Source organism: Equus przewalskii, chromosome 4 (genome assembly GCF_037783145.1).
Source record: "Equus przewalskii isolate Varuska chromosome 4, EquPr2, whole genome shotgun sequence".
NCBI classification, from domain to species: domain Eukaryota; kingdom Metazoa; phylum Chordata; class Mammalia; order Perissodactyla; family Equidae; genus Equus; species Equus przewalskii.
Genome location: NC_091834.1, coordinates 59,071,606 through 59,099,430, shown reverse-complemented (window position 1 = coordinate 59,099,430; position 27,825 = coordinate 59,071,606). Strand labels below are relative to the sequence as shown.

General features: G+C 43.1%; 1 protein-coding gene across 3 annotated transcripts in view; it reads left to right on the top strand.

Annotated features, from left to right (window-relative positions):
• JAZF1 (JAZF zinc finger 1) overlaps window positions 1-27,825 on the top strand; it is a 321,880-nt gene that overhangs the window by 148,360 nt on the left and 145,695 nt on the right. The window contains exon 1 of one of the 3 annotated variants that reach the window (XM_070617574.1): window positions 17,962-18,096. The exons of the other annotated variants lie outside the window; for them this stretch is intronic. Within the exon in view, the coding sequence (XP_070473675.1) occupies window positions 18,081-18,096 (16 nt within the window). The 5' untranslated portion in view covers window positions 17,962-18,080. Of the gene's footprint in view, window positions 1-17,961; window positions 18,097-27,825 lie in introns of those variants that run through there. 3 annotated transcript variants of the gene reach the window in all.

Here is a 27,825-nt window from a genome sequence, read left to right as displayed (position 1 = left end):
ATATTAGCAAAAGATGGTCTGCATGATTTTCTTCAAGTTAAGTATCATGTTTTAAATCATTTGCAAAATAATTTTTTCTTAGTATGAAGACATAAAGAAATTTGAGTAAACTCATATGGGTTTCTATGTACCATCAAAACTGTCTAAAAGTAAAAGTATATTTTTTATTTAAATTTTCCATTTTGATTATAAGAAGTAAAGTTTTTACTGTTTATCTTCAGACTCCCACCAACTAGAATGAAAAGTCCATAATGGCAAGGATTTTTGTCTGTATTTTTAATTCACTTCTGTGTCCCTGTCACCCTGAACAATGGCTGGCATTTAATAGACACTCAGTCCATGTTTGCTGAATGAATGAATGATTGCCTAATATTGTTCACCGACACTTAATAGAGTTGTTCAGGCAAAGGAAGCCTTCCAAATGAGATTCCAAATCCTATCATTGTTTGTGACAATTACATACACCAATACTACTGCACTAATCTTGAATGCTGTATGACCCTTTACAGTCATAGTGTGGTTTGTCTGTTTTGGAAATCAGTAATTAACCTGGTTAAATTAAATCCAGAGATAATACCCAAGTGAACTCTTTGGTCCTCATATTTTTCAAAATCCTTCCACTTAAACTCTGACCATTTTAAGGAACCATTATTTTAGCCCACCCTAACCTTTTTTGGGGAATGGCAACAAGCAGTAAAATACCCAAAGAGAAAGGGAGAGAGGATGATGACTACATGATCAATTTAGATTTAGCTGAATAATGCTACTTGCAGAGTAATGTCTGACATTAGGTTGTTGTTTCATATTGAACTTGGGCCTATTTTGATGAAGGTCATTTCCAGGGACTTTGCAGTTCCAGAGGCCAAATTTGCAAATAAACTGATTAGCAAATACAGAAAGTAAACAAATTCCATTGGAATGTCTTTGTGATTCCCCTGGGTTTTATAGAGTGAGAGGTTCAGTTTAGAAATAGGCTCCCTCTACAACTCACTGATTCATGTGGAAGCTTTGTTGTGCTTGTTCAGTAAAGGGCTGAAGCCCTGCCTTCCTCTTCACACCCTGCCCCCGCAGGGAAAGAAAATGGGCTTTGGGGCTGCATTCCAGCCCTCCTCCATTACTTGCTGGTGTTACCATAGATGAGTCATTGGCACTGCTGCCATAAAATGGCAAATGTACTATCTGTTTTGCAGAGAGGTTGTGAGGATTAGCTGAGGCACTGTAAGCACAGGGCCTGTTGTAGAGTAGGTGCTGAGGACGTCCGTGCTGTCTTCCCTTACATGTTAATTTAGGTTTATGTTGCGCCCAACAGACTGAAGTTCCGAGATGGTGTTCTCCCCTCCCTCGACCCCCATTACCATGTGTCTGCTCTTCAGCAGCCCTGGTGTGGAATCTGAGGCAGTTTCCCAGACTTGCATTTCATGGGCCAGTAAAATCTTACCAAAAATCTTTATCAACACGCTGATGCTAACTTTTTATTTTGCTAATTAAAAACTAAAAAAAAAAAAATACCATCTACTGTCAACATCATTTCTCAAAAGACAGGATACTTTTGTAACCAGAAAAGAGTATAACCTGCAAGTAAACGACCATCCTTATCAGCATTTCATCTCTTGTCAGAGATCAGAGACATCCAGGGGCGGCATTTAGGAACCACTTTTTTCCTAACATGGGACACAAAGATGATTTCCTTCTTCAGCATGGAAGCAACTCTCCCCGCTAAGTGAGTCCCTTTGTGGGCAGCCCGTGAGACTGGCATGGGGACAGCAGGCCTGTCCATTCAGGCTGTTTCTCCAGGGGCAGGAGACGGGGCCATCACCCCCCCACACACACCCCCACACAAGCCCACTCAGCTGTTACCATTTAGGGGCCTGAGTCTGTGGTGAGCCTCGGGCTTGGAGACTTTCACCAGCCCTAAATGCCCATAAATTAAAGAGTCTGTTTTTAAACATGGGTAATGGAAAAAGACACACTGGCGAATATGGGGGAAGGTGAGAAGCCCACTTGGGACAGCAAATCAAATCCGCCTCTGACTGGATGCGGTGGAAAACCAAGGCAAAGGCGGCGCAGGGCCTCTGCGGCCTCAGCCGCTCTGTGGATGCCTCTTTTTCACCGCTCAGCATCAAGGAGCCGCTTGTTCCCACCTCCAATGCTGGTGATTTGAAAAATACTTAATTTGGTTCTGTTCAGTTGAGAGAACGTTTAGTGACTACTAGGTATAGAGGTCTGTGTTAGGGGCAGAGTATCGGGTCTTTAAATTCTGGCCAATCTCCATGAGAATTACTCTTTTTACAAATATACAAATTATAAAGGCCATTTATTTTTGTAACACTTGAAAAAAACTAGCATTTGCATGGTGCTTTAAATGTTTACAGTAATGACACTGGTGCTGTTGGGTGGATTCCCTTACCCCGAGGACTTCTCGTGACCAGCACATCCCAGGGGGACGCATTCTTCAGCATGCATCTGGTGCATATGTTGGAGGCATTCCAGTCTCTAGGAGGAACCTGGGGCCTGAGGGGGGAACGAGCTGATGTAGGTTCCAAATCAGGGCTCTTATTCGGCCACAAGTGTCAAGGACTGTCAGTTTGGTGCCTAAAAGGTTAACAGTTCTTTTGTCTGCACTACATTCCTTTCCTCTCATTTTTGTCTCCCTCTTTGTGGGGGGACAATCTCTTGGCCCTAGGCCTGGATGTAGTCAGAAGAACAGGCTCCCTCCCCTACAACTCACCCCACTCTAAGTCTCAGGGAAAGTGGTTAGATTAGCTCTGGGCTTTAGAGAAGAAGGCTTTTTGTACTTTTTCTTCCCTAGGAGCTTCATCTTTAGAAGCCACTTGTTGCTGTTAGCAATGGGATGAGGTTGTAAGCCTGGGGACCAGAACCAGCAAGGCCTCAAGCTAGAGGGTAAAAGAGTCTCTCTTGACCAGGGTGACCATCAGTTCTGCTTTGCCCTGGCCCAACCTCGTTTATACATTTGTCCTGGTGTAATTATTGATCCCGTCCCCTTTCACTCTCAGAGGTGTCGCAGTGGTTTGGACAATAAATTATATAATCATCCTCCTGATGAGTCATTGACATCTAACCCATCCTGTCTTACCAGAGCCATGGCGAAGTTTAGTGCCAAAGCTCTGAATAATAACAGCGTGCATTTGGCTAGAGTAAACCCAGCCCCACCCCACCTCGCGTGAACCTGTAGCCACTTTGGAAGGCAGGTCTAGAATTTAGGGTTTTGGAAACTTGGCCAGAAATCTTTCCATTTCACATCAGTCCAACATCTGGTGCTGTGAGAGCCATACTGACAAGACTAAATACACCACCAAACCAGAACGGGGGCCTTAGTTGTTGAGGGTATGATGTCAACATAGAATCTTAAACCCCAGACTGGGTTCTTGACCAGTCTGCTGTAGCAAACACAGTGTCTTCCTACTTGAGAAAGATAGTGTATTTTCAAATGACCTGTTTTTCTTTCTGAATGATTGAATGATACAGTAGAATGAAAGTGGACTTGGAAGCAGAAGGGGGTTTGAATCCTGCTTTATCAGCCATGTGAGCTAAGGCAGGGCAATTTACCTGCTCCGGTTTTGTCATCTGTTTATGAGGACAAGCATATCTTTTTCTCGGGGTCATGGTTGTAAGGATTTAGGTATGATGTTGCTGTATGGAGCCTGTTAGATACACTGAAAAGTTGAATTTCATTTCTCTTTCTTACTCAGAGCTTTGAGGGAAAGGGAATAAGGGGTTGACAGGATTAATGTTAAGAATGGGAACAAATGTCTTCAGAAAAAAGTATTACTCGTAAGTGGCAGTTTTTCAGCAATGAGGTGACAAAGTGGCTAAACCCCAAGAGGTGAGGAGTGAGGACAAGCTAAGAATAGCCCTGGATAATTGCAATGCCATGTGGACGCCATTGGCAGACTAGTTCAGGATGGTGAGGCTACAGGAAGGTGTGAGGGGATGACCCTGTCGTCGTCCTGAGGTTGTCAGACCCAGGGAAGTAATGGGGCTGGGGCTGTGGTCACGGTCTCACTGCAGTCTAGGCTTTCTCTTCCTGGCAGAAGCTTGGCCATCTTACAGAGGAGGAACCCCAGCCTGTGATTCAGCTGGACGTGGTTCTTCAGGAAGTACTTGGACCATGGAATCTTTGAAGGGCTACAGAGTGCTTCTGGTGCCCCAGTGTGGTGTTGCCCTTGTGGATTATAAATTTCTTGAGGACAGAGATTCTGGTTAATCTATCAGAGAATCTCTCAAGTTGTAGACGCCAGGACCTTGTATGTCAGGTGACAGAAAGTGAGCCCTTTAATCTCCCTAGGAAGCTTGGTAAAGATATCTTTACTATTTCCCAACAGGCCTCATTGACCTCACTCTGGACCCAAAGCATTCTCTACACAGCATCAACGGTGTTTTTCCAATGGTGCGGAATTCATCACATCCCTCTCCTGTTCTGTAGCCTTTGATTACTTACTGTTTATCGCCAGCTAGTGCTCTCTTGTGTCTCAGTTTCCTCATCTGTAAAATGAGGATAATAATGATAGGGTTGTTTTGAGATCTAAATGAGTATGTGTGTGTGCATGCGTGCATATGCACGTACACATACATACATATATGTGTGTATATATATATGCACATATACATGCATATAGCTTCCCCTCCAGCCTCTTCTCTCACCAAAATCCTCTCTCTTCCACTCTCTGACCTGGCCATTAGAAACATCTCTTTCCCATGATTTCACCCTGTTTTTTCTTTCCTCTAGAACTTCTAACACACCATTCCCTCTCCCTAGACAGCTCCTTTGCTGCCTCACCTGACTATCTGCTATTCTCCCCTCAACTTAAATATCATCTCTTCTGAGAAGCCTGTCCTAATTCTGCAAGCCTAGGTTAGCATAGTGCCTCTTCTTGGTGCTCATTCCTTAGCCTTGTGTTTATCTGTAGCATTTATTACATTGCATTGTAGTTATCTGTCTGCTTGCCATCCCCTCTCCTCCTAAACTGTCTGCTCAATGAGGGCAGGAACAGAGTCCGTCTGGTCCCCTCCACCTTTGTATCTTCAGCGCCTAGCCCAGTGCTGGACTCATTAATAGACACTTTGAAATACCTATCAGTGTTTTCTAAATGAATGAGTGAGTGAGTGAAGACAGGCTAATCAGGAAAGTCTCTCCCCAGGAATTAAGTTGGATTGATCACTGGTTCCAAACTTCAAGATCAGATGTAGAATAGGGTTGTGTCTACCTGACAAATTTTATCCCTGCTAATGCTGTATACATGATATCTTGCATTGGGTATTAGACACCAGGGATCTGGAATTTCAGAATTCATTTCTAATTCTTCAAATAACTTCTTGATTTTCACCCAAATCTCTGGTTTTCTTCATGAATAAAAACAATTAAAAATTGTTTTGAATTACTTTTAGGCATTTTTGTGGTATTTTGAGAAACAGCTTTTGCAGGAGCTCAGTTTTGTCCGTAATAGCAAAGGCATAGCAATGGGAATGACTTCGGTGAATCCATCATTGTGTACATTGGGAAAAGGGGAGTAAATTAGAGCAGTCATTAGCAATTCAAAGTTATCTGTAGAATTATAGTGCTTCCTGGTTGGACTCATCTCTTTCTTCCTTCATGAAACCCTCTGAAGACCATTCCAGGCTGTGGTAATCTTGTCCAGGTGTGAATTCCTTCCAGACATTTCTGTTTGTACTACCCCTCTCTGTGATTATCATTGTTTACCGCTATTTATGTTTCCTGTGTGTTGTCATGTATCCCCAGCTAAAGCACAGACTTCTGGAGACCATTGACCTAATCTCAGACGTCTTTCAAGCTCAGCTTTAGGTACAAACTCATGATCAGTAATTTTTTTATAAAGAGCAAAATATAAAACAAAATCTTCAGTTATAAGTGAAAAGATAGGACTGACCCCATTTTTTAAAAATATATGCAAAAAAGACTAGAAGGGACAACAAGATGCACAAACTGAATTATGTTTGGATAGTTGATTATGGGTAAACTTTTTCCATAATTTTCTAGATTTTCCACTTTTTCTACAATCATATCTATTATTTTTTATTATAAACAAAAAAAACGTAAGTGTCATTAGTTTTTAAAAGGAGATTTTTTTCCCTGCCTTATTTAGTGTTAGAACCCGTGGCCACACCTTGTTGGTAGGTATGAGCAGATGTTGGGGCTATCCCATCTTATTGCAGCACAGTTTACTCATTTGTTAGGAAGTTCAGGATGAGGTGGTGCTGACTGCATTCTTTTGGTGGAAATTTGAAAAGATTTCATCTGGAAAAGCAGTTAAGGGCAGTGCTGCCAGTGTGTTTTTGGAGCTAGGCTTAAGAACCAAGAAGTTATATAATGCTGTGAAATTAAGATGATAACCCAGTTTTCTCAAATCCCTTAAAAATATTTTTGTGGCAATATTGAGCAATCCTCCCTGAATTCTCCAGAGCGTATGTGTAGGTCTTTGAGACTGGATCTCACAGAAAATAACTGCTGGTCGGTATGGCTCTGAGGGCCGTCATCCGTGATGGCACGGGACTGCATGTGCTGAGTCATCTCTTCCACACAGTAGTTCATGGATCCTCACAACTACAATAGGAAAGGAATTATCCTCTGTGCTTTTCAGATGAAGAAAATAAGATTCTGAGAGCTGGGTCACGTGCCCAGATGTATAGCTAGGAAGTGATGGGCTTAGGAATTAAATCTTGTTTTTCCTGATGTCCAAGGCCAGTGACTTCAACCGGCCTGCTTTATAAAAGCCTTCATGCCCATCTTTATTGGCCCCAAACTGCTGGTCCTAAATGACAAATGCTGCACTCCCATGGAAGCCTTTCCTGGCATCTCCCACATCAGAACTCTTTGGCCCCTGCCGGCCTTTCTCCACTCCTCCTCTGCTTTGCTGTACCAGGACCTCTGTCCACTTCCTCTGGTACCATGGGCTCTCAGGGGCGCACCAGTATCCCCAAGTGCTTTGAATGTAGTAGACAATACAATATGGGATTCTTTAAGGGGGAGGATTTCTGGCATACATCCATTACCAGGTAGCTCCTGGGTATGGTTGTGAAGAGAAATTTAATTTTGAAATTCCAAAGAACCAGGTTATTTTTCTATTTCCTGCCTTCCTCTCTTAGACTTCATGAGGGGGAGGAGATCTGGTTGGTATTTGAAAGCTCCAGCTGCAGTCTTCATTTCACTTTTAAAACAACCAGTAAGTTGCAATAACTCCGACCTGCAGTCTCAGGTGCCAGATAAGAAGAAATGCTCAGCCCAGAGGTGCAAATGCTGGAAAACAGCGACGTTTATTAAAGGTACTAGTACCAACACAGCCGGAGTACAAATGCCAGTGTCACCAGGAAGCTGCTGGCCAGCACACCTGTTCCTTGATACGGCAGCAGCTACCTTTCCTCATTCTTGTTTCCATGGTGTGAAAACACTTGAAGTATTGCTGCAAAATCAACAGATAGTAGTAATATTAATATGCAGGTCCATGCTTGCTTTGGGACCACCTAGGTGTCATGATACTTAGAACCACAAGATGGCAGTGTGGTATCAGTCCTGGATGCTGCAGAAGTCCAGTCATGCTTCCCTCAGGCTATAAATCAGGGAGGAAGGCAGTCAAGGCCGCTGGCTCACCTGACTGTTTCCTTCTGCCGCAGTATTGGCCCACAGACTGCCTCTCTTATTAATTTTCCCTGCGCACTTTTCCATTGGTTCACACCTCTCTCTAAATATAAATACTTTCCTAACTCCTACGTATGTCACAAATAACCTCAGGAATCCTCGCATTTTGGTGTCATCTTCACACTAAAAAATTTGCAAAAGGATTATAGTAAGAGCATAGTTTTCTCTCTTCCTAGGGAGGGTTTTTACATAGTTCAGGATAGAAAAAAATGATCTCTCTAGTAATCGTACTGTTAAGGATTTTTTGGTTTTTTTCCTCTCCCTCGTCTCTCTCTCTTTTATTTATTTTTTGGTAAAAGCTTAACTTAGAGAGAAAAAAAGGAGAATCCCGTATTAAGTGAGCAAAACAACCCAAAGAGGGGAAATGGGGCTCAAGGAAGAGCACACAGGTGTGGAGGCCCTGGTGTTCTCCTTTCGCCTTCACAGAAAGGGAAATATATTATGCCCATTTTTCTGATGAAGAAAGATAAAACATCTTTCCCATGGTCCATTAACTAGTAACTAGTAAACTAGTGGCAGAGCCTGGATTTGGACCTGGTCCTGTTTGTATCCAGAGCCTGTGCCCACCCAAAGACTGGAAACAGTACTCTTGTTCAACTGTCTGTATCATGAAAATGAGGAGGAGCCTTAAGAATCCACGTGTGCATTGGTCAGCAAGTATCTGTTGAGTCCTGGCTACACAGATGTCCCGGCTGTATATCTTTGTAAATAATACAAAGACCTATTATTGCATATATTCTCTGCCCTCAAGAAGCAAAATAAAGTTAAGGAGGGGCATGAGAAAAGACATGTATACACGATCAATAGAAAACAATCAGAGAGCAGTGATGTTTCCTTGGAATGATGGAGGGGTGGCAGAGCAGAAGGCAGGGCTCCTGTCCAGGCTGAGTTCCAGCCCTCCCCTGGGCTCTTTATTAGATCAGCCTTAAATAAATCTGCTAATGAAAAGAGTGTAGCTAAGGTTGCTTCCACCCTGACATTGTGTGATTCTAAGATGGAACATGAGAAGGGGGTATAATCCAGCCGACAGAGGTTGCCACCCACGCGTGCCTTTGTAACCCACACGCGGTAAAATTACCCTTAATCCTCTCTTTAGGTGGTCTGCTCCAAGGAGGACAGGTGAAAGCAGGAGAGGAGGTAGAGCCTGGTATGGCAGGGCTGTTTCCAGTTTCCCGGTCCATGGCTCAGATGGGCAGGAGAACAGATTTGAAACTGCTGCGAAGATTTGGTAGGGAAATAGCAGACGGCTTCTGGAATATAACTTTAGAGGTACTGTGTCAGTGTGAGGAACTTGGCGGGGATCAACAGAGGAGCCACAAGGATAACTGAACATTTGAAAAATAAGACCCGAGAGGAGAGGTTAGAGAAACAGGGGTTATGTAACCTGGAGCTCCTCAGAGGTGCCTTTGGCAGGCTTCTTCTAGAACAGGACTCTCAGTATCTCCGCACAGAGGGCAGTGACTGACCCTGTTTGTCCATATGGAGTGAGGACAGTCCCCAGCTGAGCCACGAAAATTTTAGATTTGATCCGTGGAAAAGTTTTCCCCCTGAGGCAGCTGTGAAACATGGAATACATCATGGAGAGAAGTTTATAGAATTTTCTTTTCTTCCTGTCTTAAAAAAACCAGAAAACAGAGAACCTTTTTATAATCATGGTGCTGGAGAACAGGCTTGACTTGACACTACAGATTACGTTGTATCCAGCTTCTGCTGTGAGTCTTTGATTTGAAGGGGCCTGATTGGCCCAGAGAATATCAGGTTTCATCTAACGGTGAATCTTATTAGTTATAAGAATGGGTTCTGGGGAAGATAACCAGATAATTTTTCTTTTAATCTGGAACACTTTGGAGAGTGAAATGGGGTGCTGGTAATAATATGCTGGGACAACAGGCATAAAATGACATTATCCCCAACAAACTGATGTGGTCACCCTGATTTTGGGAGTGTCTTAAATATCTTAAAATATAAATCTTAAGTGTAAATCACAAAACAGAAATCTTAAAATAGAAATCTCATGCTCTCTCTTGCTTAGACTCTCCTGTGGCGTCCCACTGCACTTAAGAGTAAAATCCACACTCCTGCACTGGCCCCCGAGGGCATGGGAGAGCTCGCTCCTGCCCGTCTCCACCTCATCCCTCCACTAACTCAGTTGTTCCTGGAGCGCGCTCAGCACGTCCCCACCTCCAGGCCTTTGTCCCTGCGGTCTCCTCCATCAGGACCCTGACTCTCACGTCCCTGCTGCATCCCTCTCCTGCCCTTTGCCTGGCTGGCTCCTTCTCATCCTTCAGGTCTCGGCTGGGACGGCACCTTCTCAGAAAGGCCTTTTCTGACCTTCTTGCTGTGAATCTCCTTTTCATGTCTCAGCTTTGTTCCTTCATAGAAATTTTGAAATTATTTGCTGTTTACTTATCTTTTAGCTGTCTTTCTCACTGAAACATACACATCATGAGGGCAGGAATCACATCTGGCTGATTCACTGGCGTCTCGTCAGTGCTGCCCTCCGCCCCAGAGATAGGGTCGTGATAGATGGGCGCAGAACGGACGACTCACTGCATGTGGCTCCACGGAGACTGATTAATCTCCTGTCCGCCCTGTGCACCCAGAAGGTCTAGGGTTCTAAAATCAGAATCAGCTGCATGATGGAAAGTCTCACATTCAACAGGATCCGTTGAACCTCTACTGCGTGCATGTCCCTGTGCTGAAAGAAGGCTGAAACAGCTCTTGTCCTTTGCGCTCATAGGGTATCCAGCTGAAGAGGCAACACGGAAACATTAACCAGGTTAAATGATGGTAAATGCTAAGTGACAATTAAGGGACCGGTAGAACTGCCAATTCTGGGAACTTCCCGTTGTAGGTGTCTTCCTGATATAGGACACATAATAGTGTACATATTCACTTCTTTCCTTATTGACCCTTTCCCTTCCCAGAATGTCAACTCCAAGACAGAAGGGCGTCTCTCTTTTTTGCTCCTCACTGTATTTCTTGTGCTGAGGACAGTACCTGGCACACAGTAGATATTCAATAAATGTTTGTCAGGTGAAAGAAAGAATGAGGTAAAAGCAAGCAGAGAGCTCTGGGCTGCATTTAGGACTTTAATGGGCTCTTTAGGCATGGGCTGGATTCGAGTCCACGGAGGGGTGGAGGGGGATCAGCCCAGAATGAGATAATGGCACAGATAAGAGCAAGGAGGAACCAGTAGACACAAGATGTTGACTTGTTTGGTCTAGAAAACAAACCAGTAATATTTTGGTTTTATTTATTGAACTCCCAAGTGATGTCCCCTTGGCCTCTCTCCCCGAATCCTCACTCATTTGGTCTGGGCGAAACCCAAGGCAGAGGTGTCAGTGGAAGGCTGGCCGCCACACGCATTCCTTGGTATTGGCGTTAAAATAACCAAGCGAAAATAGCCAGCCTCAGGAACGTGTGGGCAGCCGTGAAGTCCCACTGTTCCAGGGATTAGAATTCAGTTTATGGGTTGTCCAAGCCTCTTAGCCCCCTTTCCCGTGCATTCCCATTCTGGTGGGTTCACCACCTGTTTTTAACTCCTTCGGAGGTTGGGAAACGTAAGTCGTCAGTGTGTTCATTCATTTCTGTGGCATCGAGAGCCCTGGGCTGGCCCGAGAAGCATCACTCGGTGAGAGAGGCCCTGGAGCAAGGGACGCAGGTTTTACCTCTGACTGAGTGCAGTCCAGTGTGAAGCAAAGAAGGGACGTGGGCAGTATCCACGTGGCTTGGTCTGAAGGCACTGGTGGCCCTCTGCCTGTCGCAGTGCCTTGAAACTGCACCGTTCAGTTCACCCCTGTGGGCTCAGAGGCTCTCCTCTGTGCTTGTCAAATGCCACTGCTATTTGGAGGAGCAGCATTCTAAGGCAGCTCTCAGCTCACATTGGAAGGGGTCTCGCTGAGTTTAAGGCTCTGTGGGAACATAAGTATGATGAAATGTGGCAGAACTGTGGTGGATGTGAGGGAGAGGCAGAGACTAGGACCCTGTGGAGCCCAAGGGACCAAGCCCATGCCCTTCACAGTTTTCTGTCCAGGGACAAATCCGGGGTGGCAGGGGGTGGAGTGTCCCCTCCATGGTGACAGAGCTAACAGTCCAAGGAGGTCTCAGACAGAGAGAAACTGTAGCAACTGCTTGGATGAGGGTGTGTTTCAAGCCTGCTTCCAGCACAGCATCCTTGTCTAAACAAACCCCAGTCCTTTTTTTCGGGGGTGGGGGGAGGGGGCGGGAATGTGTGTGTGTGTGTATAATTTCATAGTTTCTAATTATAAAATATTTTAAATTATGAAATATTTCAAAAATATTTGAAAATACAGAAAATAATCCAATAGACACCCACCTGTGTATCTACTGTCTTGCTTTAACAAATGTGTCAGAGCATCAATTTCCTACTTTTTTAACAATGTTTTATTTTAGAATAGTTTTAGATTTACACAAAAATTACAGACAGTGCAGAGTTATATATTTCCACATCCAGTTTTCCCTATTATTAACATCTTACATTCATATAGTATGCTTGTCACAATTATGAACCAAATTGATAATTAACTAAGGTTCATACTTTATTCAGATTTCCTTAGTTTTTACATAATATCCTTTTTCTGTTCCAGGATCCCATTCTGGATACCACATTACATTGAACCATTATGTCACCTCATAGAGCCATTATGTCCCTATGGCTGTATGGAAATGTAAAGCCTTATACTTAGCAGTGGGTGAGCCCTCCATCTTTATGCCACTTTCTTCCTAATAACACAGTTCTTTTCCAGAAGCCACAATTTCCTGCTTACTTCTGCTCCAGAGACTCCTCAAACATTAACTGTTTCACAACCCAAAAGTATTCAGTTTTCTGACACCCAGATTTATCACTGCTGGCTAGCATCCAGAGGACCGATAACTAGAGCTGGAGAGAGAAGCCCTTTCTGGGTTGCTGTCACGATTCCATTTGTGCCGCTGTGCAATGGCTCGTGTGACTGGAGGGCAGTGGGAAGGGCTGTCCGTAATTCCTCCTTCCTGTTTCTGGGAACCAGTGACCAGTGCGCTCGTGGGAAAACCTAATGCACTTGGCATTTTCTTTATTCCTTACCTTTGTCTCTTAAGAAGGAAATCTCTTGACTGAGAGCGGTTGGAGAAAGCGTGCATTTTTTCCCTGAGTAATTCTAGTACAGCATCTATTTGGGTGGCTATTAGAAGCTTGGATTTTAAACCACTGTATTTTTACAGCTGTTGAATCTGGTGCTTGAGTTGATTTAACAAGCAGCCGTGGGTTTGTTTTCTGGCCTAAGTCTGCCACGGGTCGTCTGGGAAAATTTGGTCTTGCGCCTATTTCTAGGAAAGTGTTCTGTAATTTTTATTCAAATGTTGATGGCAGTCTATTGTGTTTGCTGGCCACACCTTAATTGTGAATGGCAGTGAACACATGATATACGATTCAGACACTTTCACCGTGAAAATTAAAGATTGCCGATTGAATTGGGAGTCCAGAGGGGCGGTTTCCTCGGCCTTGGTCTGTGGCCAGAATCAGATGGGATTGACGGCCTGCGCATTCCCTCCTTGTGACTTTCCCCACTGTATTACCGTCCTTGGCGCAATCAGAGATGCCTGCAGCCCAGGTTGTCCCATGTTACTATGTGTCAGCTAATCTAAGATTACTAGGCTGCTTTGGTTGTTTTTAGTGCAGTGGTTCTGGAAGCGTGGTCCTGAGACCAGCAGCATCCACATCATGGGGGAACCTGTTAGAAATGCAGATTCTCAGGCCTGGCCCAGAGCTACTGAATCAGAAGCCCTGGGGGTGGGCCCGGCAGTCTGAGTTCTAGCAGGTCCTCCACTTGACTCTGATGGACACTTCAGTTTAAGAAGCTCTCAGTGTATGACCCATGCTGAATGTCCCTCCTATCTTTACCCTGACTTTCTTCTTCAATCATTGGACAGCATTCTTTATTCATTCAGTTAATATTCAGGGAGCAGGTACTGTGCTGGGTGCCAGAGTTGGTCTGGGGTGGGGGAATCAAGGGTGAACCAGCCACGGTGCATGTCCTCAGGGAGCTAAATACAGCAGTGGTTCTCTGCCCTGGCTGCTTATTAAAATCACCCAAGGAGCTCTTAAAAATCCAGGTGCCTTCACCTAGTGGGTGTTTCATCCCAGATCAATTAAATTAGAATCGCTGGGGCAGTACCTAGGTATAAACCACTTTATAAAGCTCCCCAGTGAGAAACACTGGCCTGGTGGGAGAGAATGCTGGTGGGGCGGTTTCAAAACAATGTGGTAAGTGTGAAGATGCGGGTGACCCCAGGGTGCAGTGGAAGGGTCACTTGGGTTGGAGATAAAAAAAAAGGGGAAGTATCTGCAAAGGCTGTCTCAAAGTTTTATTTGAAGGAAAACTAAAAGGAAGGTAAAAGGTAAAAACATGGTTTAAATATGGATCCACATGTGATTTCAGAACGAGTCTTGGAGAACATCAGGAGATTTGCTTTCTCTTACAATGCATGTAATTCATCCTCCCAGTATCCATCTTAACTCTCAGTGGCAGCGGACAGCAGAGGGCCAGCAGAGGCCACCCCCACGGTGATGGCATGCCCTTTGATCCCATGTTCCTCCACTGGGAACGCCTATGGAGGCTTTGTCTTAAGGACTGCCTGGGTACCCACAGCTCCCACTTCTCGCCTGTTTTTAAGAGGAAGCAGCTCAGGGATAGAACCCACACCCTTCACTGGTCTTCAGTGGCCATCCTATCAACAACAAATTTTCTTCCCAAGAATTTTGATCTTTCTTTCCAGTCTTTAAGAGATTTTTTTTTTAAGAAGGGGATGTTTGTATAATAAATAATTCCTTATTCATGAGTCTCTCCACTTTTGATTCAGAAGGTCAGGTGGCGAGATTTAATGTGAAATATTAGCCGTCTTTGCCAATTGCTGTACCCCGTTGCTATGCTGTAAGCCAGAAATAGAAGCGACCTGTTTTCAATGACAGATCAAAATTTAGTGCTATGTTGATGGTCCAGAATGAAGATTTTTTGACACAGTGAATGAAATACATACCAGTGCATTTCTGGTTATGATTTAGCTGACCAACTAGTTCAGTTATAATTATATTATTTTTACTCCTGGAGATCATTACTCTGAATGAAAAATGCTTCAGTGTCCAGACTATTAAGATGTGGATGGTGAACATTATTTAAAAGAAAATTATTATTTTTTTTCTCTCTGGACTGTTAAACAGCTTTATGAGCATGTGGAGGCCAGAATATGGTTGTTAGCATTTAAAACTAAATGAAAACATGGAAACGTTTTTTTGGTTTAAAAAATTCAACTGTCCGTTATTGTGTGCTGCCTCTGTGACCCATCTCTTCTTGTCCCTTAAGCCCCTTATAATGTAATGAGGGGACACGTCTGGTAAATATACAGTCGACATAAATCTGAGGACATGCAAATTATAAAAGGGCATTGAAGAGAAGGGCTGTGGGGAACAGGCTGGAGGGGGTTTGTTTACCATTTTTTATGAGGGACAATGCTCTTTGGGATTGAAATATCTTTTAATAGTAAGTGTGGGTTTGATCTGATCTCTGGATCACTACGTTGTTTTTCATGGGCTAATATTTCCCTGGGCTCTGATTACCAAGGTGTTAGAAGAACTTAAAATGTCCTCTCACCCACAGGTTTAAAAGGGACAGAGATGATGTAAACATCCACCAAGCCAAATAGCGTTCTCATTATGACACCTCCCTGCCTTTCACATAAGAAAACAGAGGCTGATGGTGGTTGTGTTTCGAAATCCTTGAGTGACTGGACGTTTTAAAGAGACCAAGTACGAGATGCATGCTGTCACCTCTTTATCACACCTTTTGATGCAATAAAATGATTAAATAATTCTGTTGGGCAATGCGTTTTAGAACCCAAAAGTTTAAACCTAGACTTCGTGAGGAGTCATTGGACTAAATCTGAAATGTCAACTTTCAAGAGACAATGATCAAATAGATTTAACGTATATTTATGGAGAGGAGAAATCTTAGCTGGTTATCTTTTTGCTCTTCTCTCGGGATCCTTTAAGTCTGCAGGCCTCTTGTCTCTGTTGCCTTGATTAATGAATGTTTTGCCCACTAAAATTGGCCATTAATTATTTCCTTGGGTTGCAGCAATAATTACATCTTTCAAGTAAAATCTAATTAAAGCAGAAAACACCCTGCCAGGTGATGTGGGATTGTGGGGAGCTAGTTAGTTACCACCGGAGACGGCCGGTTCACCGTGTGGGAAGAGCAGTGGTTGTCTCGAGCTTGCTCCCAGCACGTACATTTAGAGAAAATGACCCAGAATGGGAATTTAGATGAAGCAGCTCTATAGACACGTTGTTAGAAAATACTACCTCGTGGCAAATAACTGTGATGTCCTTAATTAAGAATCCTGTTACTTTTCATTCATTTATTGATCCATTCAGTAAGCACAGTTACTTGCCAGCCTGTGTGCTCAGTGCTGGGGACACAGAGAAACAGGGTCCGTTTGGAGAAGCTGAGTCTTTTGGGCACATAAACACTTCAAAGTGTAATTTATCCTTTTAATAGTCGTGTGTACTAAGATGAAGTCTGTCAAGTAGGTCCCTGGAATGCTTTGGAGGTGGGGCGCCCTTTGTAGTGGACTTCAGAGGATGAATGTGAGGGTGGCTACAGAGACATGGGGAGGAGGTATTCCGAGTAGGGGAAAGAGCTATGTTACAAAGCTTATCAGCAGAACACGTCTTTCTTCTTTCACCCTCTAATTTCCTACTGCTACTTCCTTTTGGCCGAACCCTGCCAGAGATTCTGGGTAAACCAGCACGGGGCACAGCACAGGGCAGAGAAGGGCAGTCAGTGGGTCTGGAGAGGCAAACAGTATAATCAGAGCAAAAGGCGTGGCCTGTGAACAAGGTGTGTGCAGAGGACGGGAAAAGTTAGGAGTTGCTGGAATGTGGGGAGCATGACGAGAACTAAGGAAGATGAGTTTGGACCTAAGTTGTAAATGATCTTCTATATTTTACCTAAGCTTTTTTATCACATAAGCAATAAAGAGCCATGTGTGGGCGTGAGCTTGACGCAGGATATTATTGATTTGTAATTTAGCAAGATTCACATTTTCTAAAATCACCATTTGGGATTCCTGGGTGGATCATAAAATCAATTTAATCAGTTGTCCCACCATTTCAAAAAAATGAAATAATATTATCAGAGTGCATTGCATATAGTGAAGTTTAGTAGTGTTTTGTGAAACTTTGTATATTTCTGTGGGGGAGGTATACTGGTTACGATTTAAAATATGTATCACATTTTTTTTAATTTAAATAAATTGAATAAAAATTTAAAAAAATAAAAATATATCATTCTATTGCTGCAGTGAAAATGTGGAGAAAACACGGGTTGATCACTGGCTCAAGTGTGGCGGTGGACTGGAGGCAGGAGAGAATGACGGGCAGCGGGGCTGGAGATGCACAAGAACCAGCATCCATATATTGCTCATTCCTTTTTAAAGCCGTGACTTTTTAAAATATCTTTATGATATTGAATCCATGTCTAGAGTATTAAACCTCATCTCAAGTAAGCCAAGAAAATCCATCAGAGTCTCTGCCTTCCATTTTTTGAAGCTCAGCTGATAGTAATGTTTACCAAGTCCCAAAAGGCTCCTCAACCTCTCTGAGGAATCCCATGTCTTGCCATTGCTTTGATAGTGTCTGTTTTACTTAAGCATTATGGAGAGTTTTGCATTTGGTTTGAAGTGTGATAAAATCGTTTAAATATGTCTTGGTTTAGAAATTGAAAGGCTTTCCTTTTATCTATAAAGCAAGTTAATTGATCACACTGTTTCTAGTTAGTCAGAACGACTTTTAATAAACTCGGCTGAACACTAGCCAAACAGTGTTCTGTCTCCTCTGGAAAGACATGTGGCTCTCTGGAAGAGCAGCTGGAGAACTTTCTGATGAAAGTCTTTACTCTTCCAGGAGAAAAGTAACGCAGGTGCATATGCATGCTCTCTCTCAGCTCCAGCGAGGGCACAAGAAAATGAAATCCACGTTCTTCATAGAAATAACTCAAGTCACTATTTTTGTGTATACTTAAGTCTTCTCTTCCGCACACAGTATTCGCCAGAGAGACTAACAAGTAAATACCTGGCTGCTTTGGGTTATTCCTGTGGGAGAAAAAATAACTCCAAGGCCACCTTAGGTTGGCAGCCGAAGGTAGGGCTCTCGTGTTTACACTGGAATAGCTCAATTAAAATGTGTGATTCTGCTAAGGGAGGTGGTACATGACCATTATCTCCATTTCACAGGTAAGGAAACTGACTTGCTAAAAGCTGTAATTTAGAAATAGAACCAGGACTAGAATCTGCATCTTCTGGTTCCAAATCTGGTCTTCCTTAAGATCAGTCACCACAGGAGAAGCTGAATATGAGAGGCAGCTATAGTAAGTATGTTTAAGCCTGTCTCATGGGTTCTGGTTTTCATCAAAGTTTGTCCACGTGTTTCATCCCAGTGCTTCCAAAGCATTCCAGTGCTTCTATCCATGAAGCATTTTTTTAGTGAGGAAAAAACAAGAAAAGGCCACTTGGCAGTTTAATTTGAGAACGTTGATATTGAATATTGTGATAGGACTAGGTTGCGTTCAGGGTCAAATAGTGTGTACTTGGAAGTCATGCCTGGATCTGAGGCCTCCGCTCCCGGTTGTGAACTGGATCTTTTCTGAGCCTTATATTTTCTTTTGGGAGAGGGGTGGGGGAGAGAGCTCCCCTGCAGGCTTTTCACGAGGACTGCATATAGAAAGCCGCTCATTCCGTGTTGACTCATAGTACACTGGAACTCCATAATGGTAATGATATCTTTATTATCAGTTATTATTGCTACTTAAGAACAATTGATTGTTCACAAATGTAGTCCCACAATGCAAACACTAAATGCTTGATCTGACTACCTGAAATAATAATAGTAATAGCTACGATTTGTCAAGTGTTTACCATGTACCGACCTCTGCGCTGTCTATGGCTTAGCTCTCTTAATCCTCATAATTACCTCATGTGTAGGGACTCTGAATCACTGTCTTCCATATCAGAAAACTGAGACTTAGGCTGAGAAACTTGCTTAAGTCACAGAGTAAGTAGCAGACTGTGCCCATAACTACTATATAATATTGCCTGTCTGAAGAAATTAAAACCTCTTAAAAAAAAAAAAAGAAAGCAACAGAAAGTCCAGAGTTGTTTCCCAGAAGTCCTTCCACAGAAGCCAAGAATGTCAAGAGCCATCTGCCAGGTGCCAGGGCCTGCCCAGACGCTCAGATTCACACCATCAGTGAGATGGATCTAGTACAGCCCAGCATGTGCCCCCTACTCGTTAGCAATTAGAATGAACGTACTATTCACACAGAATAGGGAGAAATAAATCCGAACAACTGCATAACCCCCGTGGCCCATGAGCCTGCCCACGCGTTCTTGGCTGCTGTCTGGACATGAGACGGCTTGAGTGATTCCATAGCCAGCCAGGCAGAGCTCCACAGATCAGACCTTGACCCCAGTAAGCTGTAACCCATGAGCACGCTTATGTTTGATGACTCTTGGGCAGAACAATCTGGTCACTCTATGGCCAGATGTTCAGCTATTTCTTTCTGTGCCTTTTTTCTTTCCTTTTAAAGCAGTAATTTGGCTTCCCTGCGAGATGAGACGTAATGAGGGTGATTCCTTTTGCCAAATCCTTGACTTAACTAGTTTCCAGAATACAAAACTAATTCGTTTGGTTATGACCTGATTTGTAGCTGAGGTGAATAATAGCAGCACAGGAAAACCACACTGGTTTGGGCCAATCTGAATTACAGACGTTTCTGAGCCATAGAATATTTCAACTGATGCTGTCTTATTAATTTTAGGAACACACTGTGACAATCAATGACCAAAAAAAAAAATGCATTCCTAGTCAGAAGTCTTATCAGGACACCCTTATGAATAGATGAAAATTGCTCACAATTCAAGAATTGTTGGTATTTGGTTGTTTGTGATTTTGTTTTAAAAATACATGAAGATGCTGACTTGTCTACATAATTATTAAGCTTAACACTTTCTGTGTACAAAGTAAAAGAGGTGGGGAGACTGGAGTCCCAAGTGAAGTCTGAATTTAAAGGTTTTACTGGATTTTGGATTGATTTATAAAACCTTTCAGTCGGTTTCAGTAATTAATTTCCAGTTTCACAATTGCGTTCTTAGTTTGGAAAAAACATGCAAACTGTTTGATTAAATTTCTTTCCCGACCAGTTCTCTAACCCTTTTCGGATTTCTAAGGCTTCTCAGTCTGTATTGGTGCTTGTCAACCCCAGTTATCTATTAGAATCTTTGGAGATGAGTCCTGGGCATCAGAATTGGTTTTTGTTGGTGGTGGTGGTGGTTTTTGTTGTTTTTTTCTGGGAAAGATTTGCTCTGAGCTTTCGTCTGTAGCCAATCTTCCTCTCTCTTTTTTTCCCCCTCTTCAAAGCCCCAATACATAGTTGTATATTTTTAGTTATGAGTCCTTCTAGTTCTTCTATGTGAGCCGCCACCACAGCATGGCTACTGACAGACGAGTGGTGCGGTTCCACGCCCAGGAACCAAGTCTGGGCCACTGAAGTGGAGGATGCTGAACTAAACCACTAGGGCATCAGGACTGGCTCCAGAATTTTTTTTTTTTTTTAAAGATTGGCACCTGGGCTAACAACTGTTGCCAATCTTTTTTTTTTTTCCTGCTTTATTTCCCAAACCCCCCGGGTACATAGTTGTATATCTTAGTTGTAGGTCCTTCTAGTTGTGGGATGTGGGATGCCGCCTCAACATGGCCTGACGAGCGGTGCCATGTCCACCCCCAGGATCCGAACCCTGGGCCACCGCAGTGGAGCACGTGAACTTAACCACTCGGCCACGGAGCTGGCCCCTCCAGAATTTTTTTAAAGAAACGCAGGTAATACTAACATGCAGTTCTGGTTGAGAACCATCAGTCTCTACATACCTGGTGGTATAGAAATGGCCGAAACCAAATGAGACAAACTGGCTTATAGGACCCACAGGCATCACGTCTTAGGACTCCAGCACAGGGGTTTCTTCTCAGCCTAGAAAGACCTGTTGCAACTGGCTCATCTCTGTGTTTATCCCTGCCAATTCTTTAAAGTCCTTCCTAGTAAGTTAAATCAAAAAACATATGCAAACAGTGAGTGATTCCTACACTTTAGCAGAAAAGCAGATATTTTTTACACTGGATCTTTTTTTTACCGATCAGTATAAGTCAAATCCTCTAGAGTGTGGTCTACTTGAGAATTGAGGCCGTTTGGGGGACAGAGAGGGGCCTTCAGTGCCTAGCACCCAATACTTGACATATATATTTGACCTTCTGCAAATATCAATTATTGGTGATTATTTTAATCTTGATATTGTGTTTTCCTAATTAGGGCTTACTTCCTTATCAACTTTTTTTCCTCTAGAGTCTAGGCTTGTCCTAAATTTATATTTTGGTCAATGGAGAAAGAAGGAAATTTCTTTAGATGCAGATGGGAGTGATGTCACAGTGCATGTAGGTTTCCAGTGAATGCAATTCATGATGTCAGAGCTGCCCTTTAAAGAGAAAAAAAAAATTTGGCTAGTAGGGGTGGGATAGGTTATAGGAGAAAAAAAAAAGGAGGAACAAATGGGAACAGATCTGCATTAATAAATATTCAGACTAGAGTCCCACTCTTATGTCAGTGTTTGTAGGTGGTGTTATTACATGTAGTATTGGGTGATGGAAGTTGTGCACCCTCTCATTTTTCACTTTAATTGCTTGCCTGAAAAGATCCTGACAGCTTCAAAGGTTACTGCCGGTTGCATTTTTCATAACTCAGAAGTAATATGCATGTGCAATTTGCTTCATTATTGCCCACTAATAACCAATTCTGGAGAAAGTCCTAAAGCCACCAAAGGAGCCATAATTTGACATGATGGTTTCCTCCTCCTCTTTCTCCCTTCTTTAACTGTTCCAGTTTAAGAGTGAACCGCAGACGCTGTGGTGATACGGGTGTTATTTTACTCTAATTTTCTTCCTATGAGCTTAGTATGATAAATTCTTAAAGAGATTTTTTAAAAATCCAGAAAAACAAGGCAAGACATAAAATATTTCATGTTTCACATTAGAACTTCAGGTCCTACAAAATAAAATAGCATTCCAGTTGTTTTGTGTTTCAGTTCAGGTTTGGTTTGGCTGTGTATAACTGGAAAAGCTTGAGATAGCAATGGCTTATGTGGAAGAGTTTTATTTCTCTCGCTTTCAAGAAGTTTGGAGATGGTCAGTCCAAAAGCAATGGGGGACTTCACAGGATCAGGGATCCAAACTCCTATTGTGTTTCTCTACCATGTATGACTTCTACTCCCAAGATTATCTCATACCTAAAGTAGATGCAGGAGCTCCAGTCATTCTTCCAGCCAGCAGGAGGGAAACATACCACAAAGAAAAGCACATGATTTTAAGGGGGTTCTCAGAAACCTTTTATCCTATTGGTCAGGACTTAGTCACATGGCTGTACCTGGCTCACAGAATGCTGGGAAATGTAGTCTTTATACCAGACAGCCATGTTCCTATGCATTATGGAGGAAGAAGGGAAAAATGACTATTGGATGGCAGCCAGGATTCTCTGCCATGTTATGTGAATGAGGAGGTGTTAGATTTTCTATGCATCATTATGCCACTAACTATAAAATGGAGATAATCCACAACAGTGCAGAGTTTAATTTCAAAAAACTTTATGGGTTTAAGAACTGAGTAGTAGCGACACCTAACACATTGCTTATTTAATCCTCATTTCAGCCCACGGCAAAAGTACTATCCTTATCAACATTTTACACGTGAAAAAAACTGAGGCTTAAAGAGGTTATACAGCTGGTGTTAAACTCAGGCCATTTGATTTGTGTGGAGTTGCATTATAATCCTGAGCAACACCAAGAAGTGGGAGCAAGAGTTCCAGTGAGATGGTAATTACAGTAGTGAGCCTTGGAGACTCAGGTATCAGATCCCTTAAAATACTAAATACTGAGTTTTTACTGTATATGGAGATTTAGTTCAAGGCTCATGTAGAATTTTCTTTCAGGGTCAGTTTTGACTATGTTCTATTTTTAACCCAATCTTTTACACGCACTCCCTTTGTGAAATTTGCCAATTATGCGGTTTCAAGTGTAGTGCTACCTCTGGCTTTTCTTTATCCTTGCTGGAATTCTACTAGGCGTAGTAGATCCTCAGTCAATACTTCCTGATTCATTGGCTGAGTTATATGATAACCAAGTTTTTAGTCAAAGTAGTTGGGTTTTTACTATATATCACTGTTTTGTTTTGAGGGACGTGCTCTGGTTCAAGTGCCTGCTGGAATGCGTGGCCTCACGATGGGATTCCACAGCATTTCAGTTCCTATCTGTATCATGAGTCCTTTATCTCTCCTTTCTTTGAGGCCCAGACTTCTTGGTTCTGCGAAATGTCTCACCACACATCAGAAGCAGACCCCCTTTTCTTGTCTGTCAAACCCTTTTACTTTCTAGTTACTTCCTTACTTTTGGTAATGAACCACTCAGATCTTTACCATAACAAAACTCTTGTATTTCCATTTCTACTTTGACCAAATCTTATGTCTCTATCCCAGTTTCTCCCCCATTCTCCACACCACCAGTTCTTTTTCTGAAACATAGACCATATCAGTGGTTCCCCATTGCCTGCAGGATGAAGTCTAACTCTTAGAGAGCATTTCAGGCCTCCCAGGATGTGGGCCCAATGTAAGTTTCGAGACTCTTGCAGAGTTTCAGCCACACTGGACTTCTTGCCAGTCCCTACTGATTTCTGCTCATCTGTTCAAACCATTTTCTACTCTGTGTCACCTTTTCTATCTGGAAATTTAGTTTGAGGCTCATGTAAAAGTTCTTTCAGGGAGTTTCCATGATTCTCACAAAGAACCGTGTTTTGTTTCTACAGAAATTGGTGTATTCTTCTATATTGGCACACGTCACAGTCTGTCTTGGAGTCTTATTAACTGTGAATTGTGTTCGTCTTTCTTGCTCAGTTGTCAATCTACTGACTTAGGAGTTGCCCTGAGCAGCCAGCACATGACAGGAATTCAGTCTGTCTTTCTTGAAATGAATTCAGTTTCTGTGTCTCCAACAAGAAAGTCAGAGCTCTGATCTAGGTCCAAACAACTTCTTGTGTCATTTTTCCTTTGTAGCCTCCTAACCAGCCTTCCGGCCTCTTGATTTAGACCACAGAAAATAACAGAAATGATCATCTAGAGTCAACCTAGGAGCAGTAGTTCCGTTTCTCATAATATTCATGTAGCTCTTGCCATTGGCACTAATGACATTTTAGGACAGAAAATTCTTTGTTTGGGGTAGGGGACTGTCCTGTGTTTGCATTATAAGAGGTTAGCAGATTCCCGGCCTCTACCAACTGGATGCCAGTAGCACCCTCTCCTTGGTTGTCTCAAGACATTGCCAAACATCCCCTGGTGGGGCAAAATTGCCCACAGTTCAGAACCACTGTTCTAAAGTATAAATATTCTTTAACTAAAGAACATTGGCTCTTCAGCCCTATGACCTTTCCAAAGTACTAACAGACTTCTTACCTGTGCCTTCTGCCGCAATCGTAATGCCATTCTTAGATTCCTTGCCCACACCTATGAATGACGCCCTCTGCCTCACTCCCTTCCTTCAAAACCCATCTCCATTCCTCTTCATCAATAAAGCCTTCCCAGATTAGCCCTATCTGCCCCCTTTCCCATTATTCTGAATGTTATATCATTTTGTAGCTCTCCGAACATCTGTGCTTGATAGTACATATTTTTCATGTAAGTATCTATACATACTGGTACATTCATTTATGTATGGGTCTATTTTCCTCTCCTATCTGACTCTCCTGGTGGAAGTGTCTGAGCTGTATGCTTATCTTTGTGTCTTTTGTGTTTTGCTTGTCCAGGGCATTCGTTTATTTGTTCAGTACATCGTAATGAGCACTGATTATTTGCAGAGCAGTAGGCTTAGGATTTGTGGCCTCTAAGATGTAGTACATAGGCCTGTGTCTTAGAGGATGGGTAGGATTTCTTTGGGCAAACAATTTTAGGTAGAACCAGTGGAAGGTCTCCTTTGCTTAAACAGGTTGTTTCCCTTCTGACCTTAAAGGGAGGAATTCAAGAGCCTCATTTTCCCTGCCTGCTCTTTTGGCACTTAGCCTTGCCCACCAGCAGCTGTCTTCTTTTCCAGATGACTGCTTGTAGGCTCTTCCCATGGGAAGGGGTGACACAGAAGCTCCTTCATGGTCTTTGTATTGCATGCTACTTGGATCCATCATCAGGTTCATTTCTGATGAAAAGCAGACGTGTGTATTTGTGTGCACACGTGCACATGCACGTCAGAGTAAATGCAACCAAGTTTTGGCCTTACTCCTGTTTGAAAGGATTTTATTGTTGTGTAATCCCAGCACCCTAGTCTCCAGGGGTGCTGTATACAGATGTACAGGTTGTATACTTCACAAGCACACCTGGCAGCCACGATGGTCTCTGGCAGGCTCTCTTGTGACAGATAACAACAAGGTGAGAGCTAAGGAAGATAAATAACACCCTGTCACCACTGGAGGGTATGGACTCAGTGTTATTTACATAGATAGAGGGCTACACATCTTATACTTAGGGAAAAATAGTTACCACTCTCAATCAAAGTCATCAATGACCCTAGGAGTTTGATGGGTTGGAAGAGTTAGAAAGCATCCTAGTCAGAACTGTCTATTTCTAACAACGTTAACCCTCTGGCCATGCCATAAACCGGGGAGGCTGCACCATGCTGTGTTTGTTTATAAATCAGCCTCCTAGAGTGTTGTCCAAATGGTTCTTGGTTGAATAATGTTTATTCATTCACTTGTGGAGGAAAACTCAGGCTACAAATGTGAACATGAATGCTTTTTTTAATAGACGGAATTATTGTGCTGCACGGTGTCCCCAACTTTTAGATATTTAACTCATAAAGTTTACAGCAACACTTAACTGCATCTGGATTTCACATTGAATTTGGGAAGGCAAGAATCTCACTGTAATTTGCACTGACTGCCCTGTAATGGAAATTATGGCTTGGGAAAAGTTTCAAATGACGTGTCTATAAACTAAGGAAAAGTTGATCCATTCAAAGGCTGGTTATGTGCAATTGTAGGATTTTTTTTTTTTTTTGAAAAGGCCATTGCCAACAAGAAATATTTATTTCAGCAGCTGAAGTAAACTAGCCGTGAATTAAAAGTTGGTCTTTGTAAATTGTTGGTTCATCAAATTCAGTCCTAAAAGTGGAGTGAAAGTTGCAACAGAGCTCTGCTAGGCTTTTAAGAAAGCCATAAAGATTGTATGGAGTCCAGTGTTACAAGTGGATGGTAGCAATTAGCTGACTTCAGAGGATGAGCAGCCTTTTTAATGGTCAGAATGCTGACCTAATGGGACTCAGGACGCAGGGCTTCTGGTCCTAGCCCTGCCATTAACTGGTGTGTGTAAGTAGGCATATCTCTTCACCTCTCAAGCCTTAATTTGTCTGTTTCTTTGCTCCAGAATCCCTATGTCCCTCCCCCACCGTTTGTTTGTTTTGGTATTTCCCATTCATGTTCAAGACTTTCCCTCAAATGTCTAATGATCATTCCTTGACTGTACTTGGCTCATATTTAAGACCAAGGCAATAAAAAGCTGATGGGAGGCTCTGGATGGAGGCATGGCTGGGGCTTGTCGACCATGGACTTAACTGTATGGAGATCATTTAATTAGGGAATTGCCAGATGTCGGCATCTGGCAGTCTCTTCTCTACGCCCACTTAACTTAATCAGAGAGGAATCCTCCTGACTGGCTGCCAGTGTTCTCAGGAGCAGTGGAGTAGACATATTTCCACTTTAATGTCCCTGTTTTCAGCACTGCACTCTCCCCTCTCTCCCTCTCCCTCTGCTATGCTTGGTCTCCTGGTTCAGTGTCTTTGGAATAATCAACCTTTTAAACAATCCTCCTGTTTTCAGCCCTGAACCTTCCCTTTTACCATACCTGGCCCCTCCAAATCCACGGCCTCCCGGACTTCTGCAGCGGGTTCGCCTCCTGGCTCACGGGTCTCCTTTGCTGCAGGCACTTGAGGTTGTAGCTTCCTCTACGCTCTAGGTCACGTTCCATTCCTGCATGGATTGTCTACCTTCCAAAACACTGGTTGAAATCACTTGTCTGCTGATGTCTCCCTTTCCTTTCTTCTATCCTTGGTGAGTTTTTTTATTCCTTTATTTATCAGTTAGTGGAGCCTTGGATGGTGACGGAAACAAATGCCCTCGATCAATCTGCCATGTTTGACCAAGAGTCTTCCATTCTTTCATCATAAAATTAATGAATTAGTGTACCTACTCAATAAATATTGTGTGCCGTCTATGTGCCAGACACTGAACTGAGTGCTGGAGAGATGAAAGAAGCCGAGATGGTTCTTCGCTTCTGAGAAGTGTGGGAAGGGGAAAGGATGTACCCAGATCACGCCTCCGTGGTGACATAAGTACAGGGATAGTGCTAGCAATGAAATGGTGCAGAGAAAGGTGGAGGGATGTGACGAGCTCGGTGAGGGATGCTGTGCAAGGCTATGCTGAATGAACTAGAACTCTGTGGCTCTATGAGTTCAACTGTTGGGGAAGACTGAGAACAGATTGCACTCGTTAATTATTACTGAGCAAGTCCAAAGAAAAGTGGTGTATCCAGCCCAGATCTTCAAAATGACTCGTCTCTCTGGGTGGGCCTTTGCCTCTCCAGGGTCTTCCAGTGCTGCACATCGCCCCCTGCCTTCCCACCCACATCCGACCAGCCTCCCACTGTTGCCATACAGAGTTAGAAAAGAGCCTGGCGTTCGGAGGATGCAGAATTTGAAGAAGGCCTTCTCAGGGGAGCATGATACCACATCTTCCCTCACTGCTGCCTCCCAGCCCACAAATAGCTCATTGCTGGTAGAGGCCTCATTAGTTTTGTTGAGTGGTAATACGGTTGGTTGCTGACTTTTAAAATTATAAGTGGTTCCAAGTAGTACATAAAAGCCCAGCAGTGTAGACCAGCTAAAGCATAGCCAAAGCCCACAAGCTCATTAATTAGCCTCAGTTAACCCAGCAAACAGCCTTGATCGAGTTTTCCTTAGGTTTGAAGATA